The sequence below is a fragment of the Maylandia zebra genome, linkage group LG10, assembly GCF_041146795.1.
Source record: "Maylandia zebra isolate NMK-2024a linkage group LG10, Mzebra_GT3a, whole genome shotgun sequence".
NCBI classification, from domain to species: domain Eukaryota; kingdom Metazoa; phylum Chordata; class Actinopteri; order Cichliformes; family Cichlidae; genus Maylandia; species Maylandia zebra.
This window is the reverse complement of record NC_135176.1, coordinates 7,966,852-7,985,506: the sequence shown is the minus strand read 5'-3', so window position 1 is coordinate 7,985,506 and position 18,655 is coordinate 7,966,852. Positions and strand designations below refer to the sequence as shown.

General features: G+C 40.8%; 2 protein-coding genes across 3 annotated transcripts in view; one reads left to right on the top strand and one right to left on the bottom strand.

The window, feature by feature from the left end:
* mtmr4 (myotubularin related protein 4) overlaps positions 1-10,917 on the bottom strand; it is a 43,134-nt gene extending 32,217 nt beyond the window's left edge. The window contains exons 1-2 of one of the 2 annotated variants that reach the window (XM_012920819.4): positions 10,769-10,917; positions 3,343-3,443 (exon numbers count right to left, since the gene is read on the bottom strand). In XM_012920819.4, coding sequence (XP_012776273.3) covers positions 3,343-3,345 — 3 coding nt within the window. In that variant the 5' untranslated portion in view covers positions 3,346-3,443; positions 10,769-10,917. Of the gene's footprint in view, positions 1-3,342; positions 3,444-4,979; positions 5,114-10,768 lie in introns of those variants that run through there. The other variant, XM_012920820.4, reaches the window with a different exon arrangement.
* Positions 10,918-12,434: 1,517 nt separating this feature from the next.
* On the top strand, positions 12,435-18,151 carry hpda (4-hydroxyphenylpyruvate dioxygenase a). Its single transcript, XM_004557450.3, has 14 exons — positions 12,435-12,524; positions 12,748-12,774; positions 12,992-13,054; positions 13,367-13,471; positions 13,561-13,603; positions 13,708-13,790; positions 14,983-15,072; positions 15,168-15,274; positions 15,550-15,627; positions 15,899-16,061; positions 16,161-16,232; positions 16,341-16,463; positions 16,555-16,671; positions 17,822-18,151. The coding sequence occupies exons 1-14, from the start codon at positions 12,522-12,524 to the stop codon at positions 17,933-17,935; spliced, it is 1,188 nt and encodes a 395-aa protein (XP_004557507.1). The 5' UTR covers positions 12,435-12,521; the 3' UTR covers positions 17,936-18,151.
* Positions 18,152-18,655: the final 504 nt, after the last annotated feature.

The following is an 18,655-nucleotide window of genomic DNA, read 5'->3' as shown; positions in this document are numbered from 1 at the left end:
CAGTTCACTGAGCAGGTTGTGAAGCTCTTTTTAGTTCATTTATGGCCATTAAAAAAATAAATGTATTTAGGATCACTACTGACAAATGTATCATTAACTGGTCCAGAGTCCAAATACTGAGCTATAAATTCTCTCCCTCTGCTTGTCCAGTACTGGCTGAACCAGCCGTAGAAGTGAGCACAAGATTTGGGCTCCTCTGTTTCAGGTTGTATTTTAGGAAAGGAGGTCAGCCAGTAACCAATGCAGGGTGTCAGCCTACATGTTGACACACAGGTATAGAAGCAGGATATGAAAAAGACACGAAGCATTGGGAAGGAGGGCCAAATGAAGCTAAATTTTCAGAAATTGAGTATTTCTGTAAATACATGTATGTGTTTGGATGCCTTTCATAGATGTAACCAAAGTACTTGAAATTTAAGTAACAAGTAATTTTTAAGTAGTGAAGCAGTAACAAGAAGGTATGGGGGTTTGGTGTACAGTTAGTGTTTGGAAGTGTGACTTCAGTCTGGACAAGTATTTAGCTTAATATGATCCATTACAAACATTAAAATAATTCATCAGGCATATAAATGTAGGCCATACATTTCACTGACATTTGTCACTAGAGTAACGTCTGACTGGCTGCCAGGCAACATCTTAAATAAGATTGAGCTAAGCAGGCTCTGACGGGAAGTGTTGCGGACACACACACACACGCAAAGCTTTGAACAAAAAATAAAGTTAACAATTATCTGAATGGAATGAAAAGTAGGAATGAGGAACCGGAGACAGCCAGCCAGAATGATTTAACCCAACCAAGATTAGGTTTGAGGCAAAGGTGCCTTTAAGTAGGGCTGCACTCAAATCATTAACAGCCCTCGCTTTAACTACAACCCTAAGTGAGAGCATCATGTGGCTTTCCATAGTGCTGCCACATTAACTTTGCCTTCCAATTGTGCACAAACCTTATATAGTAGCACTACGATGCACGCAGTGTAGGCAGAGTAAAAACAATCCTGCTATACCCGTTTCCGTGCTCCCATTATCTTGCTAACAATGCAATAGCATGAGTGGACAACAACATGAGCTCAATATTTCCCATTTTGTTTCAGTGGATGGAAAAAAAGCAAGCTCAAGGCTGGGAAGCAATTAAGCACTGCTTCACATAGAGGATTAAAAACGATCATATTACCTGAGGAACAACCGTCTCACAATCCCACCTGAGAATATAACCCTTAGCTCAAAAAGGTAATGATACTCCCATCTGTCATCCTAACTGTGGCCACTGGGCAACTTAAAAAGGTCCTATTAATGTAACATGCACAGTAACGATTACAATTTCATATTTGATCGAACACTACCATCATGTACACATCTCTAAATCACAGTTGTACTTCAAATACTGCTTAGGCTGATCTGAAACATTCTAGGGTGTGATCATGCCACCTGATAAGTTTGAGCCTTTGATTACTCATGCAGCGCATACCTCTGACCACACCCAAACCAAGAAGAGGTTAGCTTTCCTATAAATGCATAAACACTCTTCAACCCTAGACAGCGAAGCTCTGCATCCTCATTTTATGCTCCTGTGGGCACATTGTTTGTTCATCAGCTATGCCATCAATTAAGCCCAGGGCTCCCATAAAAAGGCTGGGAGTTGGGCATCCAGCCACAGTGACATTCTGTGGACCCATTTGACCAGAACCTTGGGATATGTATCCTCCTGTTACACTTCCTATGTCTGTCCCATAAAAGTGGTTCCCATTAGTTTCAAGAGGAATTTGTCACTCATTTGGTTGCTGCTTCCGCTCTTTTAAAGCACCATTTACTCTGAAGCCCATTCACTGCCCGACAAGGTACAAGCAGACGGCCCATCAGGTGACTAAGGGTGTCCTAAATTACTCTCTATGATGGAGCAATTAATTAAAATTAAGAAAAAAAAAGAAAATTACAAATGCATTTTGTATACTGGATACTTAAACTCCTAAAAGTTATGGATCTCCTTAAATTGAAAAGCTCTGCATGTCTTAACATCTGAAAATAATATGCTGTACTCACTAATCAGGTTAAATTAGGACTAAAATACACAGTCGCATGGCTCATTTCAAATACATGTAGACCTGTTATCCACAAATAGTCTCAGATCTGTGTTAAATTTTCTGTACTCCAATAGAATTAAAACCCTCAGGCCAACATCTGCAGTGCGATTAGACAAAGAACCGCAAAATGTGAGAATCAGCAAAAACAAATTCAAAACAAAAATGCATGTAGAAACTTGAAGCAGCACAATTCCACCTCCATCTTTTTTATACCAATTACTGTTGTGACCTTACATAACACAAAGAAACCATTTAGTCTCAGTTAAACCACAGAAATGAGTAGCCAATAGTATCCACTAGAGGGCACACAGAAGATAATCAGCATTTACTGAAGTAGACACCTTCACCACTTGGCTACACTAAGAGCATTTTAATCTACATTGAGAGTGAGCATTCAGCTCTTAGAGAACTAAATGCTCATTGCCTTGTTCAGGACTTGTGCTTCTCATATTCTGAAATGCCACATGTAATGTGCTGAGCTCCTTCATGTAAATAGGACGCCAACAGGTTTTAGTGTACTCCAAAACACAGTTGTACGAGGGCCACGTGGCAACAAGCTACATCAAAGACTTGTAACATCTGTTAGGTGCTACATAGCACTTTCATGAAAGCAGAAACACGTAGGACTAAACAACAGGCCAATGAAGCTGGATCCCTGATGAGAAAACTAGTGTCTGGGCGAGGAGACTCTGTAAGAGGACGATCTACTTTCACCTACCTACTCTAAATAGTGTTCCACAAGTCCCTGTTTAAGACTGGGAAGGGATTTGACGCCATATCTCTCCACGGGCACCTTTAAGAACCAGCTGGAGTCACTAATGCACTGGCTTCCTGCACGTAAAACATGCTGAGCTTAGAAATCTGTTGTTTGCAGCAAAATCATTTCAGTTTTACTGCTTCATTGCTATATTTTAGTTTGCAAGTAAATCCTAACAATTTTGTATTTCTGATTGAAAGTGGTCAGAAATGCAAACTGATACAGTATAAAGGGAAATGTCAAGACTTTTTTTTAAAGAAACTGGCATTTACAAAACTGCTTTAGCGTTGTGTATTGTTATATGTGTTGCAACAGTCTGTGCTTTGTTTTCGGCTTGCAACCGCATTCTGCCATTTCCTGTGTGAGTGTAAAGTCCCAGCTTGCCAGTTTACCATGAAGAAAATCATGTAGGGAGTTTGGCACCTGTTTTAAAAGCAGTCAGGCATCTACAGCAGAGTACATATAAACATATACAATAGTGAGGAGTCAGGAGTGTGATTGGCTCACCATGCTGTCAGCCAGTGCTGTAGACAGTGAGTCTGGGTGTTCCTATTCAGATCCCTCCCTCTCCTCTTGCCTACTGGGCTCTGTCGGGACAGCGATGCCTCCTGCCAACATAAAAAAACAACAACAACAACCTTCAGACTTGTGTGTGGGTGGTTATAATAAGAATGGATTGCATTTATATAGCGTTTTTCAAGGCACCCAAAGCGCTTTACAATTCCACTATTCATTCACTCTCACATTCATACACTGGTGGAGGCAAGCTACAGTTGTAGCCACAGCTGCCCTGGGGCAAGGCTGCCATATCGTGCCATCGGCCCCTCTGGCCAACACCAGTAGGTGGGGTAGGGCGGTAGGGTGTCTTGCCTAAGGACACAATGACCAGGACAGAGAGCCCAGGGAACGAACTGGCGACCTTCCGGTTACAGATGCGCTTCCCAACCCCCCGAGCCACAGTCGCCCTGATGGGTTAGGGAATGTGTGCCATGGTGTGAAGGGCTGGATTTCAAACAGTCTTGGACCAAAGTACAGAATAAGGAGCTGGCACTAAAACAATAAACCTGTTGAGGAAGTTGAGTATGGATATATTTTTATTTTACAGAAATGACTCAACACAAAACCTCGTGGCCCAAGAGTTCTTCACAAAATGTCAGGTATGCAAGTTTAACTGGTTGCCTGGGCCAAGAAGTTCCCTCTCCAGTTGTGGTCAAGTCAGTGTAACAACACGGCACACAAGCACGCAGGCACATGTGTGCGATCTGACAACGTGAAAGAGACTTTGGTGCAGATCTGACGTGGCCAGAGGGGAGAAACTCTGATTTACAGGAAATGCAAACTCAACATTCCTCTGCAGATTATCAGCAGCAGAACAGATAACAACACGGGAGCTAGACAGAAGATGTGAACAAACTCTGCGACTTTTCTTTCCACCAAAATCATTAAAAACAAAAAAAGGTGCTGAGGTGAATGTCCGTATCCTCTAATAGCTTCTAAACCACCTCACAGACAGGACACTGTAAACACCGTCTGTAAGCACAAATCTGCACTTTGTAGGTTTGTATGTTCTACAGTGACTGTGTATTGATGTGCATTTGTCACAGAAACACAGGTGACCTACAACTCATTTACATCTCAACACTGCAGAAACATAAGCGGGCTGAATCTGCTGCTCCTGGATTGGACAGTGTGCCATATTGGAACAGCGACAGGCAATGATCCAGCAGCTGTACACAATAAAAAAAAGCACTACCCTGAAAACAAACACTTAATGACTGCATGAAAAGTGACACTGATACTGCACTCTTACTTCCTGTGTATATACGAGCCAAGTCAGGAGGGAGCGACTATGTTCAGTGGAAGTTTACTATGCAAAGAGTGGCACACAGGCAGTGAGACAAAACATAGAGCCTTCACTTCCTTGGGTAAACAATCAGACTTTAACAACACATTGATTGCATGCAAGGACCCAGCTTTGAACTAGATTCTCACTGTGCAGTGCCTTCATCTCACTTCCCTACACTGCTTTTTTTTTTTAACCCGACACACCCCCTTTTGCACACAGCTCAAAGCTCAAAGAACAAAAACCAAACACCAAAAAACTACTCAACTCTCAAAATTGTCTCAAAGCAGACTTCTCTTACCTGTTCAAAGTATCGAATCAAACTTTTGCTTTAAGCTTCTGTCTAGCTTTTGGGGTTGATTAAAGCTCAAGAGTTTTGCAGAGTAGCAGCAGTCTCCGTCTCCCAAATACAAACTGGTTGTAGTCCAGTGCATGGCATGCCTCCCTCCCTCTCACGCTCTGTCTCTATTGCTTACTCTTTCTCCCTCCCACTCTGCTCAAAGTGAAAGAAGCCATACTACAGGGCAAACACTCTTAACAATTCACCCACCTACAACAAACTCGTGACTCATGATCAGAAGGGACTGCTTTTGTTGCTAATCAGTAATAAATACAGAAATCACATGCAGGCAACCATTTTCAGGAGAGGAAAAGGGTCCAATATTGCTCTTCAGGTAATGTGAGTCATCTATTGACTCAGCATAAATAGCCCCATGAGATTTAATTAAACAAAAACTGAAATCTGATTTGAATTGGTTGAAGCTTTAAAAAAAAAAAAAAAGAAAGAAACAAAAAAACCCAAAACAAAACAAGCAAACAAAAAACAAAACAGACACATTTAGAAGAAAAACTATTAAATAAAGCTATTAATTTTAAAAAAAAATAAAGCTATATATTAAATAAACTTATATTTGAGCCACGATATGACAGAAGTAGTTCAAAGCAGATTGAGGGTTAAATATAAATGTCAGTTACAGTTAATCTGAGAGCAGCAATGTTAGCATGTACCATCCCGGTTGTGAAACTGAAAGCAAGCAGGCTGTAAATCTAAACACCGACTACATTTGTGATGAAATACCTTCTCACTCACACTGACACCAGTGTATGGAAAATGCTTGTGACAACAAATATTACCCTTAAGTAGGGCTGGGCGATATGACCCAAAATTCATATCTCGATATTTTTTAGCTGGGTGGCGATATATTTTTTTAAAGCCATAAGTTAAGAACAAAAAGAGAGTTCTTAGTCACACTGTGTCCCAGATTTCACACAGGCATTTTTATTTACATACAGCATAGATTTGCATGAAGAAATTACTCAAAAATAAATTATCAGCATTTATTAAATAATCATGCTCCATAAATAAAAGAAAACAATGTTGTTTTTGTGCATAACAAAAAGCTCATAATTGTGCAGTCAAAATGTAAACTAACAGACGCTGAGCATAATAACAAAGACAGATTTCACAGCTGCTCTGTTCCCAACTTCTACAGCGTGACTGACAGCCTTGAGTTTGAAATCCGCTTCGTAACCATGTCTCTTAACAGGTGCCATTTATGGTCCTTATACACACACAATATGGTAATATTACGTCGAAGCACAGTACGTATCACTCCGCGAGGCTCCAGACTACGGTAGCCGTAATGCTCCGACAATCCATCAAGCGCTGCAGTTCCATAGCTTACCAAAGTCGTAAAACATTTTTTGACAGATTGCTGAGCGCCGTGTACCACCTAAAATCGGTTCGCGGTCAGTAAGCACAACCAAAATTCATACATAAGGCGCGCTGTCAACTTCTGAGAAAATGAAAGGATTTTAGGCCGTGCAGCCCCTGTGGGCTGCATGTCGTTAGCGTGGTTAGCTCGCTAACACGTTGACGCCGTCCAGCCCCACAACTCGCTAACGGAGATTTGCCGTGTCCATCTGGTCGCTGCCTGTAGGTGAAGCTATGGGGGAGGGGGAGTTGTATTCAGTGAAGGAGTATATCGATATTTTTTTAAAAACTCGATATATCGCCCAGCCCTACCCTGAAGGTAGCATCTGAGCTCAGGTAATGTAGTGCTGACGGTGAGAGACGTTTGGCATGACTGATCCGGAAATCAAAACTGAAATTCCACAAACGGTAGTGTTTATTTTGATATTAAAGATAAGGAGGTGATGTCACAATTAATTCCAGGTACAAACCACACCTATTGTCAGAAATGTGCATGATTATGCATGTCGAATGCCGTTTTGAGACACTACTCAGTTAAAAACAGTCAAAGAACTATATAGTATGTAGTTGATATTAGTTAAAGGGGTGGTATGGTTTGAATTTTTCTGGTTAACAAAAACAGATTATGTAACAAGATCTCAATAAAGGATGAAATCAGGAACTGTGTTGTGAAATGGGGAAACAGAAGTATGTATCATTCAAGGCCATCATTTGTTACTTTGAGTCCTCTGCGCTATGGACACATTTAAGGAAGCACTGAAGTATACTGCAGTATACTGTTGAACACATAAGTCTGATTAATTCTTGTCCTTCATATTTGGAACAAGCAATGACAGCAACCAAGCAGAAATGCATTCATTAATCAATAAGGTGGTCAAACAAAAACGAGTCAGTCCTTTTGACACAATTGTTTTCTTCTCAAAACTGAGAAGATTATTGGGTGTTGAAAACAAATTATCTTCTGGATTACTGACTGTTTGTCAAATGAACAAGATAATTTAAAGGATTGGAATTTCAAAATTATGAAATTTTTATGTTGCCATGTTCCACAACGCAACAAAATTTATACTAATCTGCAGCTCAGCCAGTGATGAAAATAGTCCAGTTTTGCAGCCCTATTTCACAATTGATCATTACAGTTGGAATTACTCAAAATCAAGCCAAAACCCATTTCCAAACTAAAGACCAAATCAAAACTAAACTGACCAAACAACAAAAAAACCTCCATGCAAGAATCACAAATATGTCTACAAGCTACTCAAGAAGAGACAACCTGATAATAATTTTGACAAAACAAATTTAAGTAACGCTCTCCCTTATTTTCTGTCAATATTTACCGTTAAAGATGTGGATTAAACATGAGCAAAGTTTTACATAGATAATCCCTATGAGCCAGAAGCTTAGGCTTCACATTCCTCTGATTCGGAAAGGCCAAACTCATTTCACATGATGGGCCAAACGCAACCCACTTTAATTCTAAGTAGGCTTCTCGTCACAGAGAATGTCCCATTTTATTTATTTATTTTAACTGTGGAACCATTGTTTTGTTTATTTGTTTGTTTGTTTTAAAAAAACCCAATAAAAAACAAAACGAAAACAGTAGATTATTTCACTGTTAACCTTACTCACATACTACTAACTAGAGCTGGGCGATATGAGATTTTTTCATATCACGATATGTTTTTTTCATTTCAGGCAATAACGATATCTATCACGATATAAGCCAAATAATTATATTTGTAAGATTTAAATGTGCCGTTGCTCACAAGTAAAATGTGAAATAATCAGCAGCTTGTTTTTATTTAAATATTTATTTCCCATAATAAGTTCAACAGGGTAGATGTACTTAAGGAACATGAGACTTTTTCAGATAAATAAAGGCAAATATTGCAAACTACACAAAAGGTAGCCGCTAAAGCGTTTAAGTTTCAAAATAGAACAAACGAAACAGACTAAATTGTCAATTCCACTTAGAAACAAAATATTAATTCTAAAAATAAATCTTAGTTTGTTTTACAGAAGAACAGACAAAACTGACTAACTTTTGTCAATATCAAATAAACTGAGAACTAAAAGGAAATTCTCAATCTCTCCTTGTTGTATAGCTTAGCTTTTCAAACAGTTTTAACAGTTACTTTAGTCTGACAAAAGCCGAATGACGAATTAGCGCTTCCAGTCAGAGACTGAGGCTACGTCCACACGTACACGGGTATTTTTGAAAACGGAGATTTTCCGTTTTCGTTTTAAAAAAGAATCCCGTCCACACATAAAGGCAGAAATGAAGGAAAACGCTGCTAGGAACATGCCAAAGCAGCAGGTGGCGCTAGATTCCTAACCGTGCAGAAATGTTGGCCAATCAGAAGTCTAGAAGCCTCGGTGGGAAAAAGTAAACAAAGCTGGGGCATAGAAGCAGAACAGAGTCGTATGTGTGGAGGGACAGTAACTTTGTGTATATGTAAGCATTTAAACACTGCAGAGAGTAGAATTAACAGTAACAGTATTGTAGAAATTCATTTCACCGAAACAATAACGTGGCGCACAGTGTGACGCATGCACCAGTTTATTGTATTTCCAGACTTGCTTTCGGCACAATTTACAGTGCACGCTACTCTGTTTTTTGTCAGACTTGAAATAGCCGAAATACCTTCACACTACAGAACTTCTATGGCTCTTCCGTTCGACAATCTCTCCGGCATTGGAACCGTCATCTGTTTTCTCTTCGGTCACGCTCGGTTGATTTTTCTAGTCGGCACACTCATTTCCTCCATTACCCGCTGGCTGCTTCCCAAACAAACACACGTGCGGCTTGGCACTTGTGCTGTACGTAACAAGTCACGCGACGTGACGCTGCGGCTGTGATTGGTTCGGCTCTGCGCTACTTAGTTTGGATTGGCTGACCTTTTTTATTTTTTATTTTTTATTATTTTTTTTATTTTAAGAGGACAAGAGCGGCGAGGTCTATCGCGATAGCTTAATTTCTCTATCGAGTAAAAGTTATATCGCAATACATATCGTTATCGTTCTATCGCCCAGCTCTACTACTAACTTCTTATTACTTAATTACTTTAGTGTAGTATGAATGGTCATGTGGGAGGTATTTATCAACAGGAAAACCTGTCCAAGTTACAGCTGAAAGGCCAAAGTTTATGCCGTCCTTCATTTTACCCAAAGCTGTCCAGTAGGCCAGATTGGAGTTTTTGTTGGCCAATTCTGGTCCCTGGACCTCATGTTTAACACTCTCCCTCTAAACACTCTGTTTCAGGGGGTTTTCTTTGCTCTTGGCCCCGTATTATGTCATACCAATGAGATAACCATAATATGGTTAACTCAAACACTGAACTCTTTGTTTGCATGATCCACCAATGAGAATAGAGTTAGCTTAAAGGCAGGGGAGCTAAAGCAGCTTGTTCAAGACGGGGCAGTCCCTCAGTTTATTCCAAGGGCCAGTCCCTCAGTTTATTCCAAGGGCCAGTATTATAAATAAGAATCATTTTAAATGGAATCCCGTAAAGCTACTCTACTGCAGGCCAAGAATAAAAATATGGAGCTTTTGTATGTCCACTTTACATCAAGCAAAAAGGACAAACATCTAGTAACCAAAAACAGCATTGTGAGCATCTTGTCTTTGACTCGTGTGACAGCAAAATTAATACCTTTAGGTTGTGGACTGCTAGCGAAACAAAAGCAGCACTGTGATGCAGCAGTGCGAGCTACAGAAGTACATTTTGAAGAAAAGCTAGGTACTAGTTTCTTCACTTCTCCATAGGCTGCTAATTAAAAAAAAAAGTGCCCTGATGTAAACTGAGGGGAGATTTAAAAATAAAAATAAAAATCAGGAAGTGACAACAATAAGAGCCATTTGTTTTGGGGAGCCGGTTTTACTTTCCGTATAAAAATAATTTCCAAGTACAGTAGGGGATTCCGGGGTGTTTTTCCTCTGATCATAAACGGTCTAGAAATTTCCAGCTTTCTTGACTGTGAGCTCCATGTAAATGTCAGGTGACCGGTTTGACTGGTGACAACACAACAGGTGTGAACCGATGACGAGGAGGCTGAAGTTAAAAAAAAAAAAAAAAAACGTATGGTGAAAGTGAAAGTGGACCACAGCCCCAGCACAGCCTGGCACTATACTAGGAGCCGATTAGTTGGTGAACCGAAAGTGTGCGTGTGTGCGCGTAAATGTTAGCACTGTGCTAGCTACCGGATAGCAACACTGATACAGGCTAGTGACTAAAATTCGCTCATTTGCCCACAAAAACGACAAAACCGCTCAAGGTCCACAAGTTCGAGACAAGTCTGACGGCCTGAGAACATGTCACATACAATATATCATTTAGAAGTAACTTCATTTTAAAAAATTAAATCGAGTTACTCACTCAGAAACAATCAGCTGTCACAACGGTGACTCAGTAGACTGCACGACTTCCGCATTCTCGCCCGATGACAAAAGCCGCAACCAATAATCGAGTAGGTAACCGAGCACTAGGAGACCAACGACGCTGCAGAATTCTCACCAACCAATGAGAATTGAGAGCAGACAAGCCAGCGGGTCAAACACGCCCACAGCGGAGCCAATCAGGTGCCACTACACTCCTGAAGCGCACCAATAGAAAATCACAGCGCGGCACCAACTGGAGGCACACAAACAACGTGCAGTACGTGAGCTCGGCACACAGACACACACCAGCTGGAACATAGCAGGGTTTTCACATTAGCGGAACACGCGAGATGTACGCTTGAGCTGATTGTTTAACTGAACTATCGATGATTTATCTTTAAAATAAGAAATAAAACGAAATAATTTATTTGTAATATAGCTATTTAAATAAATAGACTGATACTTTATTGATTACACGAGGGAACTTTTGATTACACGAGGGAACTTGTTGTATTACAGCAGCAGGATAAAGAATAAAAACAGTATAGTCTACAATAAATAAACAAAATAGTCAAACATACGTGCCACAGGCGCATAGTCAAGGCCTAATAGGGTGAGAATAATTTAAAAAAACAAAACAAAACACAGAGAATAAAAATGCAATTACGTTAAAGTAGAGTGAACAGTAAGACTGAGATTGCGCAATGCATTACTCTCTTGCTTATAGTGCAAGCATGTACACTATAAATCTAATAAATAGCTGTAAGATGTGAGTTATATTGGAATATATTTGATATCAGATATTAAATATGGTTAATTCAATAAATAGAATAATTAGAAAGTATTGATTAATTTGTAGCGTGAACAACCAACCCTTTAAATTTACACTTAAAACCTTTAATCATGCGACCAATGCAACTAGTTAGTTGCACAGTTATCCTGAAGCACCCAAGACACTACAAGCACCCTAAATATATAAATACATAAATAGATCGATAAATAAACACTACAGTATATGCTTGTTTAAAGGGATGGTTTATTTGCCACATACCTTAATGCAAAAATAAAAAAACTGAGTGAAAATCTGTTTTCAGTAAATGTATAACATGTAAATGTATGACTCTTAGCACAATGTATGGAGACAGTAATTCAAATCACATCACATCCAAGCTGGCACACACTAATCTTACAGTAAGTGCTTATTTTGTCCGGCAATATTGCTCCCTCTGGCGGTGGAAGTCAGAAACCACAGAGGGATTTCAGAAACTCAGGAATATTTTTTATCCTCACCTTTAACAACACCGCATCTTTGCTTAGTGCAGAACTCCCAGTTCAGTTCTGCACACTGTGGATGCATTATGATTGTTTTTTAGCTTTTCATCAGCCTCAGTTAAATAATACATTTTTAAAAGTTTGTTTGTTTATTTCAGTGGCAAGTGGTAAGTTTAGTTTCAAGAAAAAGATCTGTGTCTGTAATGTTTTCCCTGGCTTTGTTTATTATGTCTATGTTTCTATGACGACTGCACGACTAAGGACTGGTCACTGATTAGACACAAAAATGACAGGACAGGCACCAAAACCTGGGTCACTGCTGCCGAAGTTTCAGGAAGCGAGGAGGTGGACAGGTGGGTGTAGACCCCAAAGGACCAATCACAGTTGGTCATCAGGTCAGTACTTATCTGCTCATTTTTGGCTTGGCCCTGATTTCCAATCTTTCTCTTCTCGAGCCAAGCCCCATCTGAAATCGCAGTATGGTAAGGAGACTCGACTATAATCAAAGCCAATTATAATGAGCAGATGCTGTCAGTTGTGGGACTCTGGGTCTTCCCACAGCTGAGTAATTGTGGAGATAATGGCCTCTTCAGCAGATAAGAACCAATTAAGTCACATTAGAAATACGAGATCAGTTGACTGCAGGTTTTTGCTGACCGCGTGTTAATGAAGCTATTATGATTTTCCTCTTTTCCTTCTTCTTAGACAAGCTACACAGACAAAGGAGAGAAGGTGAGATTAATATTTTCTCTGTGGTGTCTGATGTTTTGTTATGTGTGCTACTGTGTTTTTGCGTAATATTCACAGATGGTTAATTGGTGCAGGAAAAAATAAACCATCCCAGAATTATTTTTCAACTACCCATTATAACTGGTTACTGTGTTACTTGTCACCTGAAGAATTTGCACACATTCCAATGTCAATCTTGAGTTCTGCTTTTACTTGCTAGCCTGCAAGGGGAAGGTTTATCAGGTTCCATCATATCACCTTCTGGGTCGGCAACGCCAAACAGGTCAGTATCCAAACCCTCTACACATGACCAGAAGCTCACTGTTAGTTATTCAAATCTTTACCGTATCATCCATCTGTGAGCTGACTTTGAGCCTGTACAGACTCATATACAGGTCAGAGAGCTGGTTGCACCGAAAAAAATAAAATGTCAAATTAATTAAATAAATAAACAGAATAATCAGTAAAAACAGTTTTATTGTGGATTATTGTTCAGCATACAGGTGAGACTACACATTACACTGTGGCATGTCCTAGCTTCAGTACGTCTCGCATCGTTAGATTTCATCAGAGTAACAGTGTGGTTACTTCACAGGCAGCCTCATTCTACTGTGATAAGTTGGGCTTCGAGCCCCTGGCCTACAAGGGTTTGGAGACTGGCAGCAGAGAGGTGGTGTCACATGTCATCAGACAGAATAAGGTACGAACAGTAACGTTCACAGTGTTCAACCTGGCAGAAGATCTCACCCTCAGTGCAAAAACATAACTACTCCTCTGCTCTCCTCACAGATTATATTTGCATTTGAATCTGCTCTGAATCCTGGAAATGAAGGCAGGTTTTCTCATCAGATCACTTAAGATTATAAAAAAGGTGACATGACGGTATGATTTATATTCTGCTTTATAAATCATTTATATTCTGCCCCCCCCCCCCAGAGATGGGAGAACACTTAGTTAAACATGGAGACGGAGTTAAAGACATTGCCTTCCAAGTGGAGGACTGTGACTTCTTATTCAAGGTAAGATGACAGATTGTTTTCAGGTAAACTTTAAATCTTTCTAGCGTGAGAATAAAATAAAAATAAAATTAAAAAAAAAACAACTTCTTGATACTGTGGGGTTAAAAAAGTCCCTGTCCCAGTTGGCTTAACTGAAGAACACAGAAATTTCGCACAACACTCTAAATTTCCGTGTTTTTCTGTGTCCCTTGAACTGTGCAACTGGTTGTGGTGCACGATTGTGGATAATTCTACACGGTAAACCAACATTAGCCATAAAGAGACAGTGATTTGTTTCATTTTTTATCTGTTAGTTTCAGTCTCTGCTTATCCAGACTAAGATAAGATAAAAACTTACATGCTTGTGCCAAAAGTTGGGAAATTCCTGACAAAAGTTGGGTAATATAGAGTAGCTGCACTGATCCACTGTTTGTCTGAGGTTCATATTAATAATACTAGGAGATAGTAAATAATTAGAGCTCCACTGTGCTCACATTAGCTCACTTCTGTGACTGAGATTTAATCCTCTTACCTCATACTATATATACTGACATGGGGTGAGGAGTGTGTTGAAATTGGGGTAAACAGGCCAGTGTTGTGACAACTCCTACTGCAGCCTTGAGGTTTAGCTGCTCCTGTGAACTCTCTTTACCTCAGACAAGGTCAGGCAAGCCATAAACTGCCGTGTGGACTATCAGGTGGCTGCAAAGATACCGAATCAATGCGCACTTAGGGTGGCTGTAGCTTAGGTGGCAGAGCAGGTCAGCCACTAATCAGAAGGTCTGTGGTTCGATCCCAGGCTGCCTCCTGGCTGCACGCCAAGTATCCTTGGGCAAGATACTAACCCCGTGTTTGCCTGCTGGTGGTGGTCAGAGGGCCCGGTGGCGCCAGTGTCCGGCAGCCTCGCCTCTGTCAGTGTGCCCCAGGGCAGCTGTGGCTACAATGTAGCTTGCCATCGCCAGTGTGTGAATGGGTGAATGACTGAATGTAGTGTGAAGCTTTGGGGTCCTTAGGGACTAGAAAAGCGCTATACAAATGCAGGCCATTTACTTACTGCAGGGATCAACAGCCTTTGCTCTCTGAACCACCATTTTGTAGCTTCTTAGGAAGATATTTTCCCTTTGGCCACTGGAGGGCTTCCAGGAGCCACAGACACACAGTTGTTGCAAACTCCCGTTATCTTACACCCATCCTGACATCTCTCCAATGACAGACGGCCAAGGAGCGAGGAGCTGTGGTCGTCAAGGAGCCCTGGGTGGAGCAGGACAGCCATGGGAGGGTCAAGTTTGCAGTGATTCAGACGGTACATAAAGGGTGACTCACATTAGAAAGCCCTGTGTAAATACATTGAAGAAACTGAAAGCCAATAATAATGCTGTGCAAATGTTTTGTCCTCAGTATGGAGATACCACACACACACTCATCGAGTATCTAAGTCCCTACAAGGGCCTTTTCCTGCCGAGCTACAAAGAGCCTCTGTTTAGAGATCCCCTGTTAGCTAATCTGTGAGTCTCTCCCACAACACCACCTCATCTGCTACAACCTGTGTGCCTTTTTTTCCCTCTGGTGTTTTTTGTGCATACACATGGAAGAAGTAAGATGAATCTAGATTTCACCACTGTCAGTCCCTGATAACATTTTAGTACATATTTTCCCTTTTCTGTGGAATTATAGACTAAAAGATTATCATAAAATCACAACAAAACATGATTATGTGTATTTTGATCACATCTGTATATCATTAAGCAGCCTGACTGCTTATTCTTCTTTTCTTTCAAAGTCCACCAACAGGTCTGAACTTCATCGATCACATTGTGGGAAACCAGCCAGATGACCAAATGGTGCCAATTTCAGACTGGTAGGTCTCCTGTCTCCAGTGCACGTACACTCGCTGCGGGTGCAGCAGACACACAGGGCAAAAGGACAAAGTAAACAAACACCACAAGCAGTCGCTCCACCGCTGTTGCTGGAAAATGTTGGTGCATTTATTCAAAACAGCAAGCCCTCATACAAAATGACTTCTTCACAAAATTCAAAGATTGCTCCAAGAAAGAAGGAACAAGAGGAAATGTAGTTCCTTTTTAACTCCAATGATTAGTATTGCTTAGCTCGTATTCCTGAATTTCTAGGTACCAGAAATGTCTGATGTTTCACCGGTTCTGGTCAATCGATGACAAGCAGATCCACACACAGTACAGCGCGCTGAGGTCTATAGTTGTCACAAACTACGAAGAGACTATTAAGATGCCAATCAACGAACCTGCCACGGGGAAAAAGAAGTCGCAGATCCAGGTGAGGCTTTCAGAGGTTTGCTCTGTGACATGGATCCCAGCAGCCCGAGGGGTCTGATACAAAAATGTGTGTGTGATGTCCTGTGTTGTGTCCTCACAGGAATACGTGGACTACAACGGGGGGCCAGGTGTTCAGCACATCGCCCTCAACACATCGAACATTATTGAATCTGTGAGTCTGTAATTAGCAGGAAAACTCCAGGCTATTTTGAAGCTTCATGCTTGCAGGGCCCGTTTTAGATTCGTCTTTTTTTCTCCCTCTGTTCTTGTCACTAAATAGATAGTGAACCTGCGCGCCCGAGGGATGGAGTTCCTCTCAGCACCTGACACATATTACGACACCCTGAGGAAGAATCTCAAAACTGCCAAAATCAAAGTAATTGAAGACCTCGACCGTTTACAGGTGAGGACTGCTTTTGGCATGGCTGATTTTTTTTTTGTTCTTTTTTCTTTGTGTCTTTAAATCTAAAAGATCTTTTGTTTTTCTTTTTAAGGAATTAAAAATCTTAGTGGATTTTGATGACAAGGGCTACCTCCTTCAAATCTTTACCAAGCCTGTGCAGGACAGACCAACACTTTTCCTGGAGGTCATTCAGAGACATAACCACTTTGTAAGTGACCAGTTAGGCAGTCTACTGGTATAACCTGTATAAACAGAGAGTAGGGCTTTGCTATATCTAAGGCCTCTCATATCACACCTGTATTAACCCCATCAGTATGGAGGGCAAATATTTTAGTTGGGCACAACTTAACCCTGACTAATACGTATTTTTGGACCGAATTCACGGTTTACTTCAAAAAGTTTTGCTTCATTATGGCACTTTTTGGTTATTGACTTTTTGAATATTTAAAAAATAGTCCTTTAGACTATTTTTGGGACATTTTATGATGTAAATAATCTATTTTCAAAGAGTTATTGCGTGGTAATTATATCAAAAGATGGAAGTGATGTGATTATAACACATAAAACACATTTAAAACCACTGAAACCACATGTTGACAATTCTCTCTCAGGTGATGCAGTTTTTGAATGCTGCAAACTTCTGATAAAGTTTTTACTGAATAGAAATATGGCTTTTGAAGGGACCAGACCTTTGGGACAGTTGCCCACTGTGCCCAGTGTGCGTAGGTAATCTAGCCTTTACTGGTGGGATTTACAGGCCTAGGGCTCTGTTTCACGCCTCTGCCACCTTCAAGAACCTGAGGAAGAACACCTGTTTACAGCTCCCACCCAGCATGAATGCTACAAGAGCAGTGTACTTGTAAAAGCTCAGTAAATCTGTCACAGATGCAGATTAAAAGGCTCACTGCTTCACAGCGAGGGGGATCTCTGGATTGGGTTGCACCCTGTGGCACTCAATTCATAACACTCGGCGCCCGTTCTGCTTGTCAGAACACGCTCATCTTGTCACTCTCCGGTGTCTACAGATGTGGATACAATGCATGAAAGTGAGAAACTGCATCTGAACCACAGCAAAGAATTTCTCAGAGGAACCACCAACACTTGATCTTTGTTTTTTGGGTTACCTGTGAAAATATTTACATGATTAATTTGCGAGCGCCCGGTGAGCGCAGCTTGCTGTCACAGAGGAGATGTTTGAACCTTGGGAGGATATTTATGTACCATTAGTGATCCAACATCAAAGCGTTAAACACCCTGAACGTTGTCTGAGAGAAGATCCCTAGAGCCATAACAAATGACACAGAAGAAGGTAGATCTTTGGGTAATTAGCCATCTGTGTGTGTCTGTTCTTTCACCAGGGCTTTGGGGCAGGAAATTTCAAGTCTCTCTTTGAGGCTATTGAGAAGGACCAAGACGCCAGGGGCAACCTCACTGTGCTGACACCCAAAGGGCAGGCTGAAGCCTTCTACTGATCCGCTGACGTCTGATGCTGCCAAGCCACACTGGGACTCTTATCTACTCGGCTGTACGTTTCAGAGGCGGTCGACAACACCCACCACGACTGCAGCACGGCAAACACTTACGCAGTGTTGAATATCTGAGTGTGACAAGCTGAGAGTGTTATCAGATATGCTTTTAGCTGTCAGGAGATTGCACGGTGTTTGGCTAAATAAAGAAACAAATGTTCATGTGGGCTGGCATATGTGGTTTGTAAATAGAGGTTCAAATATTAAAGGAATAGTCTGACACTGCTATGCTTTATTGTGGAGGGTTAGCTGTGAAGACTGACATGCTCACATCTTCATGCTGAACCACAGCCAGGAGACAGTTATGTGTGTAGGTACTATGGTTGTATGAACACACCACTATTACTACAGAAATTCAAAAGAAATATAATCAAACATCACCGTGATATGTACATAAATTTAAAAAAAAAATTCTCTGTTTTGCTCCAAATAAACTTAAAGTGTGATTTAGTATAGTGAGGCAGAGAGAAATAACCAGACAACAGTACCAAAGGAACAATTGCACACATTATTTATACTATAATATGTGGGATATGAATTTTTCATTTCATATCTTCTTTGCACAAAGAGTGGAAAAGAGGCCAAAGAGCCAGCTGAGCGTGTAGTAGCATGCAATCCCTCTAAAAACTAAAAGCATTATCCAGGATTGATCATATGTCCTTCTTA